At 36.3% G+C, this 21,739-nt stretch overlaps 1 protein-coding gene across 1 annotated transcript in view; it reads right to left on the reverse strand.

Moving 5' to 3' along the window:
• The window catches only part of LRPPRC (leucine rich pentatricopeptide repeat containing), a 105,262-nt gene that overhangs the window by 64,936 nt on the left and 18,587 nt on the right, over nucleotides 1-21,739 (reverse strand). The window contains exons 6-14 of the mRNA XM_032877965.1: nucleotides 20,969-21,055; nucleotides 20,230-20,356; nucleotides 19,729-19,873; nucleotides 19,096-19,241; nucleotides 18,739-18,844; nucleotides 18,550-18,657; nucleotides 12,038-12,156; nucleotides 10,470-10,563; nucleotides 7,691-7,757 (exon numbers count right to left, since the gene is read on the reverse strand). Of these exons, the coding sequence (XP_032733856.1) occupies nucleotides 7,691-7,757; nucleotides 10,470-10,563; nucleotides 12,038-12,156; nucleotides 18,550-18,657; nucleotides 18,739-18,844; nucleotides 19,096-19,241; nucleotides 19,729-19,873; nucleotides 20,230-20,356; nucleotides 20,969-21,055 (999 nt within the window). The remainder of the gene's footprint in view (nucleotides 1-7,690; nucleotides 7,758-10,469; nucleotides 10,564-12,037; nucleotides 12,157-18,549; nucleotides 18,658-18,738; nucleotides 18,845-19,095; nucleotides 19,242-19,728; nucleotides 19,874-20,229; nucleotides 20,357-20,968; nucleotides 21,056-21,739) is intronic.

Below are 21,739 nucleotides of genomic sequence, written 5' to 3' on the forward strand. Positions count from 1 at the left end.
TAATAATAATACAGAATCTTTTAAAACTAAGCTTTTGTATGAACAGTCAACACTTCACTGCACATTTACTCCTTAATCCAATGCAACCTAACTGCTGGCCCCAAACCCCCAAAGTACTCTGGTTAAAATTACCACAATCTCAACTCAAAATTCACTTTTTGGCCCCCTCTGAGTTTTGAGAATTGTGTTGCTGATCATTCTCTGCCAATCTCCCACTGATGCTACTCAATCCCTTTCAGAAATTCTCCTTCCTTCCTGATCCTTAAGTAATCCTCCGTACTAAGTTCTGAGTGCCTTACATTCTTTTATTTTTAAGACAATCCTGCATATAGGTATTTAAATTCCTTGTTTCACAGGAGAGGAAACAGACTTAGAAAGGCTAAGGAGGGACTCCTGGCTGGCTCAGTCGGTACAGCACATGACTCCTGAGCTCAGGGTTGTGAGTTCGAGCCCCACGATGAGCATAAAGATTACTTAATAAAAAGAGAACAAATAGGATAAGTAAAGTATCTTCACCTGAAATTCCACAGGCACCTCAAAAGACCCCATAACTGATGATTAGCTACCCCTTACCTGCATCCTTTTCTCCCCTCTTTGAATATCCTTTGTCAGTCTTATGTTCATTACACAAATCTTTCAATGGCTCAAAGTCCAAACCTCACGACTTGGAATGAGATCATTCATGAAGGGCCCCAGGCTACCATTCTGGTTTTATTTCTTGCCATTATTTCATAGTTTCTTGGGCTATCATTACATCAATCTACCTTCAGGTCCCCGGATGCACTGTTCTGTCAGCCTCAATGCCTTTGCCTAAAATACCCTTCCTTCACGTTGGACAAATTCTTACTCATCCCTTGATATTCAGCCACAGCCCTTCTCTGCACACCTTGCCCTGACCCATTTCTCCCTTAATCTTGGCAGTACCTTCACCTCCACACACACATAATTATCAAGATGCCTCTGCAGTTCCTTTCTTATTTCCTGGTCTCCAACTATAACAACTTGGCGAAAAGAAGTTTCCCGTTCATCCTTGACTCCCCTATTATTTTGTGACCCAACCCTAGGCACACACAAATAAGAGTTAATATTTCTGAGCACTCAAATTGTAATTCATTAGGTATTCCCCTTCCTCTTATAAGAATATCATGACTGGGAGCCTCACTGGCTGATTGAAAAGAGGACTGTATCATCTGGCATTTAACTTGGTGAATTCAATAGGGCTAATATCAGAAATCTTATTTGTGCTTTCTTTTTTTAAACCTATGAAAAACAGCACTACTTCAATGGCATAAAGCGCCACTTGCCAAATTCAGACTACTGCATCGGGTCAGAGAATCCCTCCTTCAATCACAGGACTCTTCTGTGGCAAAAAAGACTTAAATGCCTGCCTGTCAATTCTGAAGCATTTATCCTTTTGTTATGTTATATCCCCGGCCAAGCTTTGAACTAGTTTCAGTGACATTTTGTCTCTCAGAAGTGACTCAGTATTTCTCGTGGTGGAGTTCTCAAAAATACACAGTATGTATACTGCCCTCTTTCTTATTTGAACTTTGCTCAGCTAGCACTATTGTTAGAAGGAAAGTCTTACTCATACTTAAAATCATCCTACCTTGGATCTGACATAAGAATTTACAAATTTTATCAGTCAGATCTAAAAATGCCCTTTAATGTATTCTTAAAAATAGCCTAATGTTTTAAAAAAGTTTAGAACTGGGATGCCTGGTGGCTCAGTTAAGCGTCTGCCTTCGGCTCACATCATGATCCCAGGGTTCTGGGATCTAGTCCAAGTTGGGCTCCCCACTCAGCAGGAAGCCTGCTTCTCCCTCTGCCTCTGTCTGCTGCTCCCCATGCTTGTGCCTCTCTGTCAAACAAATAAATAAAAATCTTTAAATAAATAAGTTCAGAAGCAAAAATTCTCTAGTAATCTTAAATAATCTCAGTACTAAGCAGTACTGAATTTAAATAGTATTCTACAGATGACTTTGTCTACATATGATAACAGACAATTTATAAATTGGAAAACTTCAGGAAGGCATATACTTGATTGGTAATTAAGGACCATGTCTTGAGCTTATCAACTTACAGAAATACTAGCTCACCACTCAAACAGTACTCTCAAAAGACATGAAGAAAAATAGTATTAGTATTTCAAAAATATTGTGGGAGAGCATAAAAAGTTAATCTGGGCCAACAGGTTACAGAACACATGCTGGGAACTACTGACTCACAGATCCTGGACCTGCCACTTAGGAGGAGGTTTACCACACCAAGATCACATGCCAATATTGAATGCATATCCAAGGTTTCCTTAGAATTAGCTAAAGTGACTGATATTTCATTCAATGCTCTGTAACTTCTTATATTTTGAATGATTATAAACAATTACTTTGGTAAGGAGTAACTAAGTGAATCTCTTCTGTGTTAATCCTTACAGGAGCTGCAGTTAATTTGGACTCTAGTGGGAATGCCAATCAGCACTCAGTTTTCTTCTACTCATTCAGCCAATTCTAAAGTTGCTAGAGTACAATGGGACTCTGGAGAAGCACACAATAGGTGACTGCATAACTGTATTAAATGTCCTGCAAGGGGATTTTTTTAAAAAGATTTACTTACTTGAGAGAGAGAGAGAACAGTGCACGCGCACAAATGCAGTGGGGAGGGGCAGAGGGAGAGGAGAGATAGAAACTCAAGCAGGCTGCGCTCAGCACAGAGCCTGACATGGGGCTTGTTCTCACGACCCTGAGATCCCCACCCAAAAGTTAGACTATTAATTGATTGTGCCACCCAGGTGCCCCCCCTTGCAAAAGGATTCTAAAATATACATATTATTTGATTCAGCATCAAATAAAAGAAAAGAAGGCTACATTTTAACGCTAAGATACTGGATTACAACAACACTGATTATGTTCTTAATTTTTAATAGTTTATGAGGTGGGAGAGAATAAATCACCTCTAGTCACAAATGTTTCAAAATACGCACATATTCCTATGAATAATGTCAAATTACCACAGCGTGAAACTTTTCTATATCTACAGTAAGAAAAACTCACCAACATAATATAGTTTTAGAACCTACAGATTTAAAATACTTTCCCAGAAGGGACTAGTTACAACCTGACACAGAGCAGAATACCAGAGAGGAGAGACCCTTAAAGAGAGCTCTGGAGACCTGCAGCTGTCTTTACTGCAGTACTTACAATCACGTGGGAGTGAGGGAAGCCTAGGGAACTACCTGAGACCTTTCCAGAGACTGAAGAAGACAAAACCCACACAGGCATGGGAATAGTTCACATTCCCAATGATCTCAAAAATACATGATGAGGTAGGTATGCCTGGTTGGCTCGGTCAGTGGAGCATGTGACTCTTGATCTCAGGGTTGTGGGTTCAAGCCTCACATTGGGTGCAGAGAGTTCTTAAAAAAAAAAAAAATTTAAAAAACAAACAAAAAAACCCATGGGCTAGTAGAGAGAATACTCAGAAGGACACTGCCTCAGTAGTGGGGCTGAATTAATTTAGTGGGAATAATCCTAGACTTAAGGCTGCTCTAATCCTGTGTAACAAAGCAAAAAAGCAAGCACTAAGAAAAGAGTTCCAAGAAACTTCACTCAAGACATCAGAACAAAGTTCAAAAATATTTAAAGGAATAAAAAAAAAAAAAAATCCACCTTCAGCAGAATAAATTCCATATCAGGCATCCAATCAGAAATTACCAAGAAGCAAAAATATATGATGTACATTGAGAGAAAAAAAATTAACTGAAGAAACAGTCCCAGAAATGACACAAATGATAGAATTAATAGACAAAGACATCAAAACATCTATCAATAACATTTCCACACAGTCAAGAATGAACAAAAAAGCATAATAAGCATGTTAAGGAGATATGGAAAATGTATTTTAAAAAATCCAAACTGGGGGCGCCTGGGTGGCTCCATGGTTTAAGCCTCTGCCTTTGGCTCAGGTCATGATCTCAGGGTCCTGGGATCGAGCCCCGCATCAGGCTCTCTGCTCAGAGAGCCTGCTTCCCCCGCACCCCCCGCCTACTTGTGATCTTTTTCTCGGTCAAATAAATAAATAAAATCTTAAAAAAAAAAAAAAAAAATCCAAACTGAATTTTCAGAAATGAGAAATATATCTGGGATTAAAATACATTCTAAACGTACTTCTGCCTCCAACAAGCCTCTACATTGCACAAATTAATCTACTTTACTCAAAATAAAGGCCACGTTCCACTATGTTGTTTACCGTATTTCAGCCTGATCCCCAACAGCATCTCCAAACTCCACAATAAATACTTGCTGAATTAAAGGCAATGCCTAAACACACAGGAATTCTGTAAAAAGGCCTCTGTAATTAGTTCAACAGTACCAATCATGTGCCAGGTATTAATCTAAGCACTGAAGATCGTGCAATAAACCAAACAAACACAGAGCTTATGTTCTAATCATCCAAACAGCTGCTACAAAATCTGTTACAAAATAGTAACAAAAGATACGAATGCTTTTATTTAAACCATTTATTTTCCCAAATTACCGTAATTTAGGATGCCTAATTTCCCAGCCCACAATAAATCAAAAACAGCAAATTATTTAAGTGTGTGTAGGTTACTTACGGCAAATATACTGAAAGTTTTAACAGTGACAGCAAAAACTCTTACAAGCAATGATGATGACATAAAATTAAAAAGCAAAAACAGAGAACGCAGCAAGCAGATGCATTTACTGGAGGGACAAGCAACTCTGCATACTTTAATCATTAAGGCACTTATGAGCTCAACGAATGACCCAGGTATGTATCGGAATACACAACTTGATCTTTTCCCGTCACACTGGATCAACTTTATAGTCTAAGTACCTTGTTTAAGAAGTCTAGGAGACAAACCATAAGAGACTCTTTTTTTTTTTTAAGATTTTATTTATTTATTTATTTGACAGAAAGAGATCACAAGCAGGCAGAGAGAGAGGAGGAAACAGGCTCCCTCCTGAGCAGAGAGCCCGATGTGGGGCTCGATTCCAGGACCCTGAGATCATGACCTGAGCCGAAGGCAGTGGCTTAACCCACTGAGCCACCCAGGCGCCCCACCATAAGAGACTCTTAATCACAGAAAACAAACTGAGGGTTGCTGGAGGGTGGGGGAGGTGGGGCGAGAGAGGTGCAGTGCAGGGGTGGAGGGATGGGGTAACTGGGTGATTGACACCAGGGAGGGTATGTGTTATATTGAGCCGTGGGTATTATATAAGATTGATGACTCAAAGACCTGAACCCCTGAAATAAATAACACATTATATGTTAATTAAAAAAAAAAAATGGCGGGGCGCCTGGGTGGCTCAGTGGTTAAAGCCTCTGCCTTCGGCTCAGGTCATGATCTCAGGGTCCTGGGATCGAGTCCCGCATCGGGCTCTCTGCTCAGCAGGGAGCCTGCCTCCTCCTCCTGTATCTCTCTGCCTGCCTTTCTGCCTACTTGTGATCTGTCAAATAAATTAAAAAAAAAAAAAAAAAAATCTTTAAAAAAAAAAATGGCTAGGGCGCCTGGGTGGCTCAGTCGGTTGAGCGCCTGCCTTCGGCTCAGGTCGTGATCCCAGGGTCCTGGGATTGAGTCCCACATCGGGCTCCCTGCATGGTGAGGAGCCTGCTTCTCCCTCTCCCACTCCCCCTGCCCATATTCCCTCAGTGTATCTCTCTCTGTCAAATAAATAAATAAAATCTTAAAAAAGAAAATAAGGCTAGGACATGTGAAATATGACAACTGCCATTCAAACGGACTAAAAAAGTGTAACATAACATTAATCGAGTTAAAGAAGGAAATACACATGACCTGTAAGTTTATATGAAAAACCTTTCAAGACATTTGTCAAGGACAAATGACAACGTTACTATGCTTCACTTCATAATACATTATAGGAGCTTAATTATTTTTACGGCTTCTTTCTTAAAAATCCAGCTCTACTAGCATTTTTATCCAGCTGATTATGTATTCTGCATTTTCAAACTTTAGTTTTAAAGGCACAGTCCTTGGTTTGCTTGTTAACCTAACACAAAACTATCCCTGAAAACAGAACTGAACTGGCTAAAGAAAGGGAAGTAACAAGGAATCCCACTAACCTGTTCTACCTCTCCTTGCCTGCCATGGAGTACCTGGAGATGTCTACAGAAAAAGCCTTGCTCCCACCAACAAACAGGCTAAAACTTACTGAGCTTTTTAGTATCAGAAGTCATTAACATTAATACAAAAAGAATGACAAAATTAGAAACTCGTTCTTTTGTAACTACCAGTCTAAACAACCAATTCAACAAGGCTACCAATGGCTGCTAAAACCGCTGAATCCAAGGTTCTAAGAAACAGGACAGACCCACTGTCACAAAGTATCATCCCATCGACTTCTTACTAATCACAAAGGGAATGAGGTTCCTTTTCAAGAGATATGGTGGCCACCAGCATAACCAAGTGATCATACTTAGCTGATGGCACCACCATTGTATCTCCTGCTGCAGTAGGAGATGCCATCACCTATCAAATATTCTTGCTAAAAATATTCAACCTGAATCTGATACTGGAAAAAAATTAGATGAATACAAATCTACAGAGAAAGTAACCTGGACTCTTCAAAAAAGTCAAGGTCATAAAAACCAGAAAAAGGTAGGGGAATTGTTCTAGAGTAATAAAGAGACAGCAACCACATGCAACGCGTGTATTTACTGAATCCTCAATCAGAAAGTAAAACAACCATAAAAGAGGTTTTTAGAAAACAATCCAAACATTAACTATGTCTATTAGATGATATTAGAATATTATTATTTTAGGAGTGACACTGGTATCATGATTATACAGATGATGACCTTATTCTTACGAGAGAGAAGCTGAAAGATCCAGTACCCTGATGTCGACAGCTCCAAGTGGTTCAGTAAGAAAGAAAAAAGTCTATATACATATGTGCTTGTGTGTATATATATTAGAAAAAGTGTTTAGATAAAGCAAATATGGCAAAATATAAAAAATGGTGAACCTACATAAAGGGTATGTAGGGTTTTTCTTTAATATTCTTTCAACTCATAATGTCTGAATATTTTCAAAACAACAAAATTGAGGGGTGCCTGGGTGGCTTAGTCTGTTAAGCATCTGCCTGCAGCTCAGGTCATGATCCCAGGGTCCTGGGATGGAGCCCTGCATCAGGCTCCCTGCTCAGTGGAGAGCCTACTTCTCCCTCTGCCCCCTCCCCATCTCTGTTCATGCGCACACATGCACATGCTTGCTCTCTCTCGCTCTTCCTCTATCGCAAATAAATAAATAATCTTTAAAAAAAAAAAAAAAAAAATTGAGAGGGAAAAAAGGTCACTAACAACCCCTGAGCACAAAGAGGAAGATAGCAGTATTACACTGACTAAAGTTACCTTGAAATTAAATACTCAAAACAATCAAACACATGTACAACTTTGTAACTCCAACCCACCATTTTCAAACAGTGCTTTCTTCTTTGAAACACAAATTTTACCAAATTTGTGGGTATTTTTTGGAAAGATGATATAAAAGACTGCCTACATTCAAGTCAACTCGTTGGTAGGAAGAATAACACAGATATGATTATTTTAGGCAACTGGTATATTGGAAAATAAGAATATCTAAATCTTTCCTTATAGAGGTCACAAAAACAGGAGAAATCAGGCAAAGAATATAATAAGGTAATCATCTTACCTCCTAAAGCCTAGACTTAGACTGCCTCTCAAAGAAGCAAATGACAAAGGCTGTGTATTTGATTCCACTGCAAAAGAAAGTGATCTAATTAAAACCGAGACCAAAACCCCCCAAATTATTACTTCTTTGGAAACACGTAACCTTTTAATTTTCATTTTGGAAATTTTACTTTTAAAATGGAAATGTTCTTATACAAAATTAATTAGATGATAGTTATATATATCTGCAATATAAGCTACCCTTTAAAAACATTTTTACTTCATTTTCATGAATATCTACAACTACTGAATTTATAAATATTCTTTGGTATAAAGGGTAATAACTAATCATCTACCAGCACACTGAGAGTTGGTCTGGCACACATACCAAACTGTATGTGATTAGACAATGTGGCACTATGAAGAAAGAGACTGTAACTACCCTACAGGACTTCGGTCCTTTAAAGGGGAAAAGTTCTTTTCCCAAGCAGCAGTGGGTTCTACTGAACCATTCACACTTTGTCACTCCACTGTCCACTATGATCAATGACTTCATTCATGTAGGAGTGACAACCCAGAGTCATAATAAAATAAGTCTTTACCTCTGTTGTGTAACTGATTTATAGTCACCTTTCACTTTTCTAAGTATCTGTTTGCTGTACTATTCATTTTGTCATTTAACAATCTCTATATTGTAAGCCTGATTTGCCTTACCACATAGGCCTGATTCACGTAACCCTTACCATAACAAGCAAGAGTGAAAATCAAAGTAGGCATCTCCTGATTTTATTTTTCCCTGTCATTGTATTAAAATGGTGCCATGTTAAAGTAACCGATTTAATCTCTTCACATGTCATAGGACTACTAAACGATCCAAGATGGATAAAATTAGAGAGGAGGTCATAGTACACATAAAATTCTGAAAACAGCAAAGTTTAGAAAAGATTAAGATATCTGGGTAACTTAAAACAATAACAACAACAACAAAAAAAACAGCTCAAGGAAAAAGTCACAGAGGATTTTAAGAGTATTTGTTCATCTCTCCTAAATATGAATAAAAATTTAACTCACACACACAAGGAGAACTGTTTTAGATCAAGTGTTATATCCCTGAGCACAAGTTTCTCAGTGGTTTTATGCAGCACTTGAAAATCTAAAAATCATTTTTTTAATGTTCAGCATTCACTCACTCAAGGAATTTTAAAGTAGACATGACTATATGTCTTTCAGCAACCTCTACTCTGCTTAATCAAATTAATTTTCCATGCCTACAAACCCAAGTGGGAAAATGTTTCCTACTACCGCACAAACTGGATCAAGATAAGCCAGTACTGTTTTCTACTACCTTCATTCCTTGTGAGGCAGTAACCAAAAGTGCCTACCTAGGAGCTGCCTCAGAGTGAATACCAACAATTATAGAACTGTTCTTCAAAGACCTGTAACTCAAAGCAGGAGGGGAGGGCACTGACATGAGTAGTCTGAAGTACTCCTTAGAGTTCCTGGAATTTTTCTTTCTCAAATTTAATACATAATCTCTTAAAAAGTTATTTTTACACTATTCAAATTGGGATTTTACAGAATACTGTCAAATTTTTATTCATTAAAAAGGTGACCAGAAACATCTCAGCAAGATGAAGGCTGCTGACAAAAAGCATCTAGTTTCCTTAGCAACAAACAAGGCTGAAAAATCGAGGCTGACAACGAAGTGCAAAGGATGGTATGATAAAGGGAAAAGGCAGCTCTCATGTATGCACCTTGTGTACCCGGGTTCCTCTGCTCATGCCTCTGTTTTCATCCTGTCAGTAAGGCAAACCTATATATTATTCTGAGTGGAAGGCAAAATCAATATCCTCAGATAGCAGCTGGCATTAAAACCCAACCTTTAACTCAAAAAACTGTAACCTCTAACAGTCACCATTTTTCAGACTGAACACTTCGCCCTTTCAATATTAAGATGAACCATTTTAAATACCAATAATAGGGTTTTTACAATGCTTCCACCTATACAATTTGAGTACACATTAATCTGAGCTTAACTGCTAACATTTTAGGAGTTTGGAAACTGATGTTTGTGTGTTTTGTTTTTAAATGACATCTTTTTCACAAAATTAGAAAAACGGTCAAGTAATGTTATAGATGTATTCAAAGATGAAGACTTTAAGAAATGTCTTATTTAGTAAACTATCGTAGGGTGGAACAATAAGGTTAAAATTAGAAGACTTCAGTTCTCACTCAATCACTAACCTTGACCAAATCATTTAACCTCTCTCTGCCCGTCTTCATCTATCAATGTAGGTAATTTTACTGACACGTGATGAGTACTATAAAGCACCATAGCATTTGCAAGTGTTTAGTAAATATCTGCTATGTTTTGGTTAATGAGGACTAGGATATGGACTTCATTTAACAATGGCTATAATAGGAATTAGTTTAGAAAACACTTTCAGAAACAATAGCTCAAATGGTTTTGTTTTTTTTTTTCCACAAGGACTCCCACAAGGTAGATAAGTAACTATCCCCATTTCATGAAACTGAAACAAAAAGACCCGTTCTACGTCCCATAATCAGCGGCTAAATTGACTTTTAGTTAGGTCTTTTTAACTTTAAAATTATTTCCAAATTATCCACAAGTTCAACTCATCAACAGTCTTAACAGTCTAACTTAAGCAAAATATATAAAAAACACATAAAGTTACCTTGATCTTCCCTGGTAGGTGTCGAGGGCATGAACTACCCTGTATGCCCTTAGTAGTAACTGAAATCAATACCTGTCAGGTTTACTGCTAATGTTTCATACTTACAAAATGATAAAATAAAGGCTAAGTTCCCATTAATTGCTTCACTTCTCAATTCAGCTTGTGAAAATACATTACTTTCATGTAGACATCCATTTTCCTAGGGATAAAGCATATTTCAGTGATAATACACCTCAGCTAAAAATATCCTGATATGCCAAATTACCCGCTTTCCCATTTCTTTATATCACATTCTTTGATAATCTGTCCTTTTAAAAAAAACTAATTTTCTAGAACAATATGTAAACTGAATAACAGAACTTTAGCAAAAACTGTAAGATGGAGTTCCAACATTCCAAATTAAATGCTTATCTTCAAATTCAGATAATATGTTACCCTTAGAACGCCTTCCCTCTAGGAAGTTTACTATTGAAGGCACTAGAACAAATCTCTCATTCACAACAAAACAGTGCACTGATCTAAAGTGATACTTTGGGATATACAGTGAGGTAAAGATCAATTTTAATTTTATTAAACTCCAAATGGTTAATCACATGTCCCAACATCATCACTTCTTTAATAACTTAAGTTTCTGAGCCAAAATTCAGTTCTAACACATTTACTGAAGCACTGTATAATAGCTCAATATTTAAAACCACCCAATCAATAGTAAGCAATAAATAAAAATAAATTATGGTATATCCATAAAACAGCATGCAACCATAAAAAATAATTGGTGGAATTACATACTGTAACAGGAAGTGCCAAGTGAAAAAAAGCAGGTTTTGGGGAAATAAGAATATGTGGGAAAATTACTCTTTTAAATATAATTTTTAACAGTAAAATATGTATAGCACAGGCTCAAAATACTCTTAAGTACTTAGGGAAGAGAAGTAAAAGACACTCAAGACATATACTCTACCTTTAAGAGGATTGTAATTATGTAATTATTTCAATGAAAGAAAAGAACACTCCAAAAATATTAGAAAAATCTAGGCATTATGTGAATAACCACCTAGGAAATAGATCTTTTGAACAAAGTAGTTCTTATTAAAAGTGTTTGGTGCTCTGCCACGTTGCTCCTAATTGTATAGCATTTTGCTTTCCAAGCGGAAAGTACAACCCTTGCTGATCCAATGCACGCTCCAAGTCAGTTTCTTCCTGTGACCCTTCATAAATGCCTTGCCTATTCTGATGGGAACAGGAAATGCTGGGTAGGAAAATAATGCCTTGGAAGTCAAACAAGAGTATTTAAAAAAAAATGAGTAGTACATATACTAAGAGTATATTATGAAAATTCATATACAAGTGAAAAGTAAAGACAAAAAAATGAAAACTGCAGTTACACGGTAAAGTGGGATTAAGCAACATCTATTGTTTTATTTACATTTTCCCCCGATATTGGCCTATCATCTTTCAACACACAAGAAATGCTGCTTTACCTTTTAAAAGTTTTTTAAGTTTAACCACTATAGACTTCACACTAACCAGTATTTTTACAAAGCTTTAGAAAATTCTATATAGACAATGACCATTTTTTAGTAAGCTTAACGACTTTTTTTTGGTTACTACTAATGAAAGAGGAAAGAACTCTCTTTAATTATGAAATTAAAACCACACCTGGTTATACTTACCTGCAAAACAGCACGAGCTGACCTCACACTATCAAAGGATGGAAACACATAATTTATATATGTCTCTTGATCAGGACTTACTCCCATTGCACGCATTGCTTTGAGAACTTCAATTACGCCTATAAGATTAAATTCAGAAGCACACAGATGAAGCACTTGGAATGAACAAAAGATCAGAAAGTTCAGTTCATTTACTTTCTGAATCACAACGTACGAAAAACTACTCATTTTGTCTAAAAAAGAAAGCAAAAAAGCAACAAAAGTGGGAAATACAATAAATGAAAAAAAAATTAATTCCTCCTTTCTTCATCTATTAATTAAGTAACAAGTGCTAAGGAAATATTCTAGAAATGACAGCCATAAGAAAGTCTAAAATAATTAAGCAAAATGCCTCATGCTCTGTCTCCCAAATGAACAGAGGCCATAAAACATCATTGCTATTACAGAGCAGTGATGGATTTTCTGACACAAGAAAACTGGACCCAATAAATGCTGCAGAGGGCAGGATGAGCGGGGACTCAAATAAATAAAATCTTAAAAACAAAAACAAAAAACCCCAAAGCTTCCTCCTGGAAGTCCCTGTTTTTACCCTATCATATCCCCCACAGAAAAATTATATTTCTATAAACTTGTTACATAATGAGCTCCAGTACAAATACTTGATTGTAAAATTCCCGCTGCATACAGAAATACAGAGGCAAGTGTGACTACGTTATGAATATCTGCACATTTTTTAAGATAAAATTCAGATTATTATTCAGGTTAAACAGTTTATTATATTTAAAATCACCTAATGGGTCTTCAAGAGCTTAGATGTTTAAATATATTTCTTAAGATATTTATACAGGGAAAAAAAAACCCTCAAAAGACAAAGCACATGTTTATTGACAAATTTAGGAGAATATGCATTTAAAGTTAGTCCAACAAGCCTAAGAATACTTGAAAGCAAAACTTAGTAGAAGTATTCTTCTAACAATTCACTAAAAATTACTAGTAATAACATGGGTAACTACCATAAAAAATGACAAATCAGACTGCACTCTTCTTCATACGCAAAGATTACTAAGTACTTGAGAGGAGGGCATATAGGTAGTTGCTTTTCAATGGCCTGTAATAGACTTGTGTTTAATCTAATATCCTCAATGTCCTTCCTCACCAATAATGACTGCTTTCATGACCATAGTATAAAGTAAGTAGCTATGTTTCTGGTAAGACTCTCTGGTGAAATAACCAAAACATAAGTAAATAAATAAAATTTTAAAAATTTAAAAAAAAAAAAAGCTCAAAGTTTAATGAGACCTAGCTTTCAACCCTGTTCTAGCACTTAATGGCAATGCAAATGTGAACAAGTAATGTCACCTTTCTGAGCCATAATTTCTTAGCTTACACATCTGAAATAGCAATATGGCAGAAATGTGCCGTCTAGATACTTTATCAAACAACACCTGGCTTGGGGCGCCTGCGTGGCTCAGTCATTAAGCATCCGCCTTTGGCTCAGGTCATGATCCCGGGGTGCCAGGATGGAGCCCAGCATCAGGCTCCCTGCTTAGAAGGAACCCGGCTTCTCCCTCTCCCACTGCCCTTGTTTGTGTTCCCTCTCTTGCTCTCTCTGTCAAATAAATAAATAAAATCTTAAACACACACACACAATATTTGGCTTAATCCTTCCTAACTGCCACCCATGTTAGATTAAGCAAAATCAACGTGTGTCAACTCACTCAATGAATGGAACAATTTTCTGACCTATAAGGGTCTAGGCCTAGTGAAGGGAAGAAACAAAGTACCAACAATTATAAATATTACCCACAGGCAGAAATTCTTGTGGTCTAGGCCTAGACAAAGACTGAGGACAAGAGGAAAAACAGAACATACTGAACAAAAAGAATAGTAGTACCACCTTAGTTTTGATCAGTATCAACAACTAACTCTTGAACAAACAGGGATTAGGAGTGCCAGCTCCAGTGCAATAGAAAAACTGCATGTAAATTCTGACCCCCTAAAAACTCACCTACTAATAGCCTACTGTTAACCAGAAGCCAGACCAATAACACAGTCGATTAGCACATATTTTGTATGTTTTATGTATTATATACTGTATTCTTAAAGTAAACTAGATTTAAAAAATGTTATTAAGAAAACTATAGGGGCGCCTGGGTGGCTCAGTGGGTTAAAGCCTCTGCCTTCGGCTCAGGTCATGATCTCAAGGTCCTGGGATCGAGTCCCACATTGGGTTCTCTGCTCAGTGGGGAGCCTGCTTCCTCCTCTCTCTCTGCCTGCCTCTCTGCCAACTTGTGATCTCTGTCAAATAAATAATAAATAAATAATAAATATAATATATAAATTAAAATAACAAATAAAATCTTAAAAAAAAAAAGGAAAAGAAAACTGTAAGGAAGAGAATATTTACAGTACTGTATTCATCCCAAAAGAAACAAAAAAATTCCGTGTATAAGAGGACCTGGGCAGTTCAAACCTGTGTTGTATAGGGGTCAACTGTATTAACAAGGCTTTCAAGTCAGTCTACTGGGGTGATATACTTCTCTATGTAATAAATAAAGCCAGGAAGGTCTTTGGAGTCAAACAATCTTTATTTTAACAAAAGTGTTAAAGTGAGTGCTCCAAGACCAAAGGCATACCTTGAATAAGAAACCAAGTCTCATAGCTGCTGGCAGGTGCTGTAACACCACAAAATATGCAAAAACCTCTGCTTTTTCCTGGAATAAGAACCTGGGGTCAAGTCCTTAATATGCCACCAAAAACTGGTTTTTAGCAGCTTCTTGTCCATAATATATGATGACAGTAAATCTCTCTACTTAGCTCTCGGGGTCATCATTTAAAGGAAAACATGTGTGAAACCCTGAAAATACTAAATAAATGTTAATAATAACAATAATGATTTAATATCTTAGCTGTCTTAAAGTACCCTAGTAATTTTTTATATTTCCTTAGATGATACAGAGAATAAATGTAGCATAGTAAGGTAAATACATATTCGATTTTCTAATGTTTGAAAATAGGCCAACAAATTGATTGTAAATAGAAGAGTCCTATTTCTGTACAAAACACTTCACCCCAATATTTATGCTTCAAATACATTTTATTCTCTTAATTCATCATTTTTCCAATGATGTGTATTAAAGGGAGGAGTGCATTCTGTTCATTTAGATGACCTGTACTGCCAGCATTTTTAACTTATGTCTTTTTCTAACTGAAGCTAAAGCTGGTTTAGGAAAACCTTGGGTCCACACCTTCTAATCCAGTAAGTTCAGTCACTCCCTCAGGCATTCTGAGGGAGCATACAAAGATATTTACTTCAAGAATTGACTGAGTCATAGGCAGACAGAAACATTTATCAACAAAGAGAAAAAACGTGATTGATCTCACATACTTACCTCCTCCTAAAAAATACAATTTGTGTTTCTTTTTAAAGAAAGAAGACTAAAATAATCATATATTAACTTAAATATAAACATGGATCCCAAACTTCTGTGAACGTAGAAAACATAAACTAAGACTAAGCCAATCTAATAGAAGTATTTCAAAGACAGTCATGACAAAGTTTATCAATCTAGAGGAAAGTCTCCATTCAGAAAGTTTTATAAGAACTGAAAAAACTGGGGCACCTGGGTGGCTCAGTGGGTTAAGCCTCTGCCTTCAATTCAGCTCAGGTCATGATCTCAGGGTCCTGGGATTGAGCCCCACATCAGGCTGTCTGCTCAGCGGGGAGTCTGCATTCCCCCCCACCCAACCCTGCCTTGTCTCTCTGCCTACTTGTGATCTCTCTCTCTCTGTCAAATAAATAAAATCTTTAAGAAAAAAAAAAAGAACTGAAAAAATTCAAACTTTTAGGAAAGATAAATGGTTTACCTGAACAATTTTCACCAACTGTAACTGTTCACTCCACATGACTTTAGACTCTACCCAGGGCACCCACTCTACTAGAGGCGATTTCTTTATTTTGGAGAAGTAGTCTCTATTCAACCCCTTTACTCAACTGGCATTTAAGCTTTCATATTGGTCCTTCCTTCTATATTTTACCCCTTCCATACTCTGATTTTTGTGTTTTCCAAATATACCCAAAGATGTAAATCCTCAATCATTCTGGGTTATTTCCTCTCATTTGGGCCAATCTGCTAAAACTGTAAGTGGTGACTTTCCCATTTGTGCCCCCGAGAAAAATACTAGTAAGCCATGGGGAAGTCGCTCAGAGAATCGTTCTTAGGGGCTGGTGATGGCTGAACTGTTCGAGAACTCAGTATGCTATCAACAATGTTGCTGAAAACTCTTGGTTCAGTTTGATCTGACCTCTAAATACCTGTCTCTGATTTCCCAAAGGGTTTTATGTAGTCCTTACGAGAAACACTCCTCTACAAGCTCCATCACGGCAGTCATTAATTTTCTTCTGTTCTTTCTACCAGTTTACATAGGATTTTTCCCGGATGAAGAAAAAACTCATTGCACTAATAAAAAACATGACCTTCTTACCTTACCCTAAAGAAACCTGATAGAACATGTAGAACCATTTTCTTATTACATGAAGGGAAATTGCAGAATACACACTTAACTATATTTCTGGGCCTCCTGCAAAGGAGAAACTCGTTTTCAAAAACTACAACACAACTGACACTGTCTTGTACCTTTCTCAGTTTTTATATTTTTCCAGATAAAACCTTCCCTGATTAAAAAACTTGACAGGACTTTTTTAAATGTCCTTAATGCAAAAACCGGCATCTAACTTATACTAGTTAAGACTTTTTATAAAATAAATACAGCATAACACTTAAAAATGTTTAATGTGGGGGTGTTACGGTATTTTAAAAAAGTGTCTAAGAGAACAGAAATCCTCAGTTCTAATCCCAGCACAACTGAGAGCTAAGTGTGGAACGGAAGGTTGGTCATCAAATCTCTCTGCCCCTCTCAGTTGTTTCATTAATATGAAGTGAGCTTTCAACAAAGCACTCTTGAAATCTAAATGATAAGATTCCAAGAAAGGATGGATTGAAAATAAAGCCCACTTGTCTATTAGTTCCAGCTACAACTATCAGAAGAAATTACCTGAATTCTTTCATGTTTACTAAGTTGCTAAAAAATGTGGTAACCAGTTGAAGTCTAGATATAGTCGTAAGGTTGAAGAAAGCAAATTTTCCTGATGAACAGACAAATATTTCAACAGGGGGTGTTTTCGAAAGTATTTTCTTATCTGTGTAAAAATGGACAATACCAATATGCCCAAAGATTTTCATGGAATGATGTAAACTTTCTCTGGTTCAAAAATACTAGGTTAAAGGTTACTTCTTGGAGCTTTAAGAACTAGAAGATAAGCAAAGAGTTAATCGACTAGCATATTGTTTTCACAAAGATTTTTCTAAAAAGGATTTTGAGACTTTTATAGCCAGAAACAATTAGGGAATACTTGTTTCACTATTTCCTTTAGACTAGGAGACGACTATATATTTAAAATAAAATTGCAACATGAAAGTCTGCTAAAAGCACTTTTTTTGTTGTTTGTGCATTTTGTTTGTCACCCAATGTCATACTAACAACTCTGCATCTCATTCTAAAGCACATTATATTGCGAGATAAAATGAAAAAGACCATTTTTTGTTTCCCCAAGGGGGAAGTACTTCTGTTAAAAGCATCTTTTTATGAGACTACTCTTTCTGAATTACCAATAATGCAAACCAAAGAATTAGATACTGTACTCTAAAATTTAATATTTGTTCAATTCTTATTCATATCCTATAGGCATCCCATGTGTACAAGGGGAAAGTATGCTAAATGCTTAAACGTTCTTAAGTACCTGAAAGATTGAACATTTCTGTCCTTCAATCAGCAGGCTGTCAGGTCATGAGCACTCATTTTACAATAAAAGTTTTGCTGTCTTTCCTATTATTGTAAGTCAGCTCAGTTAAGGAGACTGGTCCACAAAGAAAATGGCTTGATTATGCATAACTTTATCTTGAATAAGGCTAGACGAACTAATTTCAAACGGTATATGCAAAATCAAGAACTAAAGAGTTTTTGAAAAATTTAAAAATAACGAACTTCTTAAAACTACACCCACAAGTTTGAATATCAAGATCAGAGATAAGTCAGAAGTGAAATCAGGATGAAAGAAATCCACTATGTTTTTAAAAATGCTTATGTGAGGGGCGCCTGGGTGGCTCAGCGGGTTAAGCCTCTGCCTTCAGCTCAGGTCATGATCTCGGGGGCCTGGGATCGAACCCTGCATTGGACTTTCTGCTCGGTGGGGAGCTTGCTTCCCCCTCTCTCTCCGCCTGCCTCTCTGCCTCCTTGTGATCTCTCTCTCTCTGTTAAATAAATAAATAAAATCTTCAAAAAAAAAAAAAATGCTTATGTGATTCCTGACTGTGATTTAAATCAATTCTATTTTCTCAGAAGATCTACTACTCAGAAATAAGTTTGCCTTCCCAAAGACTTCAACTAGATGTGTGTAGAAACCTATTCTGGACCTCTGAACCACTACAAATCTGTGAAAGGCAAAACCTAACCTTGAACATCTTTCTCCTTCTGACGTCCAACTAGCAATGGCCAGAAATAATGAGTTCTGACAGGAAAACCTTCTTCCTTCAGAGCCTTCATCAGAGCTTTTGCCAAATCTGCAAGAGATACCATAAAATATAACATAGCTATCTCAGCAAAACTTTTTTGTGTCAGTTTTAATGATGAGAATATAGTACCAGTTTTATCGGCTAGTAAAGCGCTCTGAAGTGTGAACTGCAAAGGAGATGTGTGCATCTGGGACTCCTTTAACTTCTTGCAGTAGTCTTTCAGCTTCTCTGCAGGCTAGGAAAAAAAGGCACCACATCAGCTGGATCCACAAATGTCCTACCATCTGACCTTCTGCAAACATTCTGCCACTCCTGGGATGAAAAATTTGAACCTCTCATCCTCTTTCTACCTCATCAACTTACACACAGAAACAAAGTTTTCATAATGCTTATAATTGGTCTAATCTCATAATACGTTCTTACATGTTGTAGACTCTTATTTCGCTGCCTATTACACTGTCTACAAAGTAAAAACAGACAGAATACCGTATCCATAGTCACGCAGTGTCGCAAAAAGAAACTGCCAAAATCACTCAGACTGCCTTCCCTTGATACAGGACATGCTAATAAAATTTGGAATGCTGTATCTTCCAATTTCTCAGTGACTAAAAGCAAAATGAGGTTCATTGCATCTGGGAAGAGAACAAAGACATTTTCTGTTACTGAACTGAATAATATTTTTATACTGCAATCACTACGAAAGACAAACTTATAAAGTACAAACACCAAAAGGACTATCTGCCTAAATAATAGTGAAATACTTCCAGGGGTGCCTGGGTGGCTCAGCTGGTTAAATGTCTGCCTTCAGCTCGGGTCATGATCCCAGGGTCCTGGGATCGAGTCCCCCATTAGGCTCCCTCCTCAGCCGAGAGCCTGCTTCTCCCACTCCCTTTGCCTTCTGCTCCCCTGCTTGTGTTCTCTCTTTGTCAAATAAAATCTTAAAAAAAAGGAAAGGAACACTTCCAAATCAAAACATTCTGACGTGCTCATTAACTCAAGCTATTTAGCTTATTAAGCTGACTTTTAAAAGAGTCCTATGTTCATGTACAATACCCTGATATTAAAGAACTATAATTCAGATTTTTAGAAAAATAATGAAAATAAATTTTTAGTAACTACCTGGAATATATCTTCTTTCGTATGTAATTTTTTCCAAAATTTCTGGGACATGTTGAGAATACCCAGCTTTACTGAAACTAAAAATAATTTGCAATAAATCACGGTCCATAAGGTAAAGATCAGACTTCTCCACCTTCTCCAGAGTCTGTAGGCAGTTCCAGAAATTAGAAGAGTAAGTTAGAAACCAGTATTTTTTCATTAAAGCCAAATAAATTAAAATACCAAGATTTTAAAAATCAGGAACATATACCATCTAAAGGTTTAGGACTTCTCTTATAAAGCAGAAAATATTATATTTCAGCAATAACTGTTGAATCAACACCAAGGTACCACACTATAAAAATTCTCCTTCAATACTAGTGTCTATAAGAAATACCTTTAAAAATAGATAGAAACTATACTTTTCTGCTTCATGCAAAATGGAACACAAGTTTACATCAATGATTTTATTTTTTATACAAATGATTTTAAGTATTTTTATTTATATGACATAAGTCATACCTGCTTTACACGGTCAATGTCACCCTTTTCAGCATATGCATTCAATAATGCTAGGTATGTGTCTGGACCAGGCTCAATTCCAGCCTCTTTCATCACTGTGAAAATATTTTCTGCATTCTCTATATCTCTGGAAGTTATTCAAAGAATAGAGGATAGATTACTACAATACTCCCCAATGTAATATTATAATTCAACCTAAAATATACTACCCTATTCTTATTAAAAATTCTTATGAACCACTGAGATGAGTTAGCAAAGGACATCAGAAAAGGGCAAGTACATACTAAAATGGTTATAGGTCTCTGAAATAACAAAAATAAAAAACACCTCAAAGTCTAACAGGCAACTTTTCAAAAGAAAAACCAAACTGCATAATAATCACATAGACCTTAAATTAACGTGTCCTTTTTTAATCAAGTATGCTATGACTCAAATTTACTTTTCTAAGAAGAATAACATTTAGGAAATTATCCTTCAAAAATGAAATTGTTTTCCACGGTATCAAGAGAGCTGTATAAGAGAACTGACTTTACAAAGTCAGTTACTTTGGATCTGGCCCAATTTTTAAAGTTGAAATTTTCTTAAATCAAAGTTGTATTTAATAAGTCATTTAAAAGTTGCATGTTCTATCTTACACACTCAAAATTTTTGAGGGAGTAGATAAACACGGCTCAAGGATCTTCTAAAATTATTCTAATTTAAACCTTGCTTGAGAATAAAACCTTAGGTTGAACATTACCCGGCTCTTGCATGCCCTGTAACAAGGGCACTGAAAACTGCCTCCGTGACGGGCAGATCCTTAGTTTTCATGAATCCAAGAATCTTGCTGCAATAAAAGAGAAATGAAAATATTCCTTGGAAATATACCTCAAAACCACTTTTTACAAAATAAGTACATAAGATCTCATTCCCTGAAATTATTTCCATTATATCAAATTATATAACTTGAACTACTCTTGGTAAAAATAGCAGGTAAGTTTTTAAAGCCTGATTATTTCTTCTATACTACTAATTAACCTTAAAAAGCATAGAGTTTAGGCGATTCATAGACCTGTACCCCTGGGGCTAATAATACATTATATGTTTATAAAATTTAAAAAAAAAATTATATTAAAAAAAAGCATAGAGTTTAATAAAATCCATTTAATTAAAACAGAATTATACATTTCAATTTATCCTTTCTTTCCTAAAACCTCCATCCAAAAGTAGCAGTAATTTTTACACAAAGAAATAAATGTCACAACTGATTTTATATGAATCAACAAGAAAGAGAGAATATTGTCAGTTTTATAAATGAATACAGTTTAAATGGCTAAGGACATTTCCTTTAGAAGATGCCAATTTACGAAGACTAAAGCTAACTCTATACACCTCAGCATCTTTAAACCTCTGCTCTGGTAATCAAATTTTTAATTAAAATAGCAATATTCACTTGTCTTTCTCCTCCTACACAATTTTATATTTTATCGAAGTCATATTACCAAATTTGCTAGATTAAAATACTTCTGGG

The sequence above is a fragment of the Lontra canadensis genome, unplaced genomic scaffold (genome assembly GCF_010015895.1).
Source record: "Lontra canadensis isolate GAN:19392208 unplaced genomic scaffold, GSC_riverotter_1.0 scaffold61, whole genome shotgun sequence".
In the NCBI taxonomy this organism is placed as follows: domain Eukaryota; kingdom Metazoa; phylum Chordata; class Mammalia; order Carnivora; family Mustelidae; genus Lontra; species Lontra canadensis.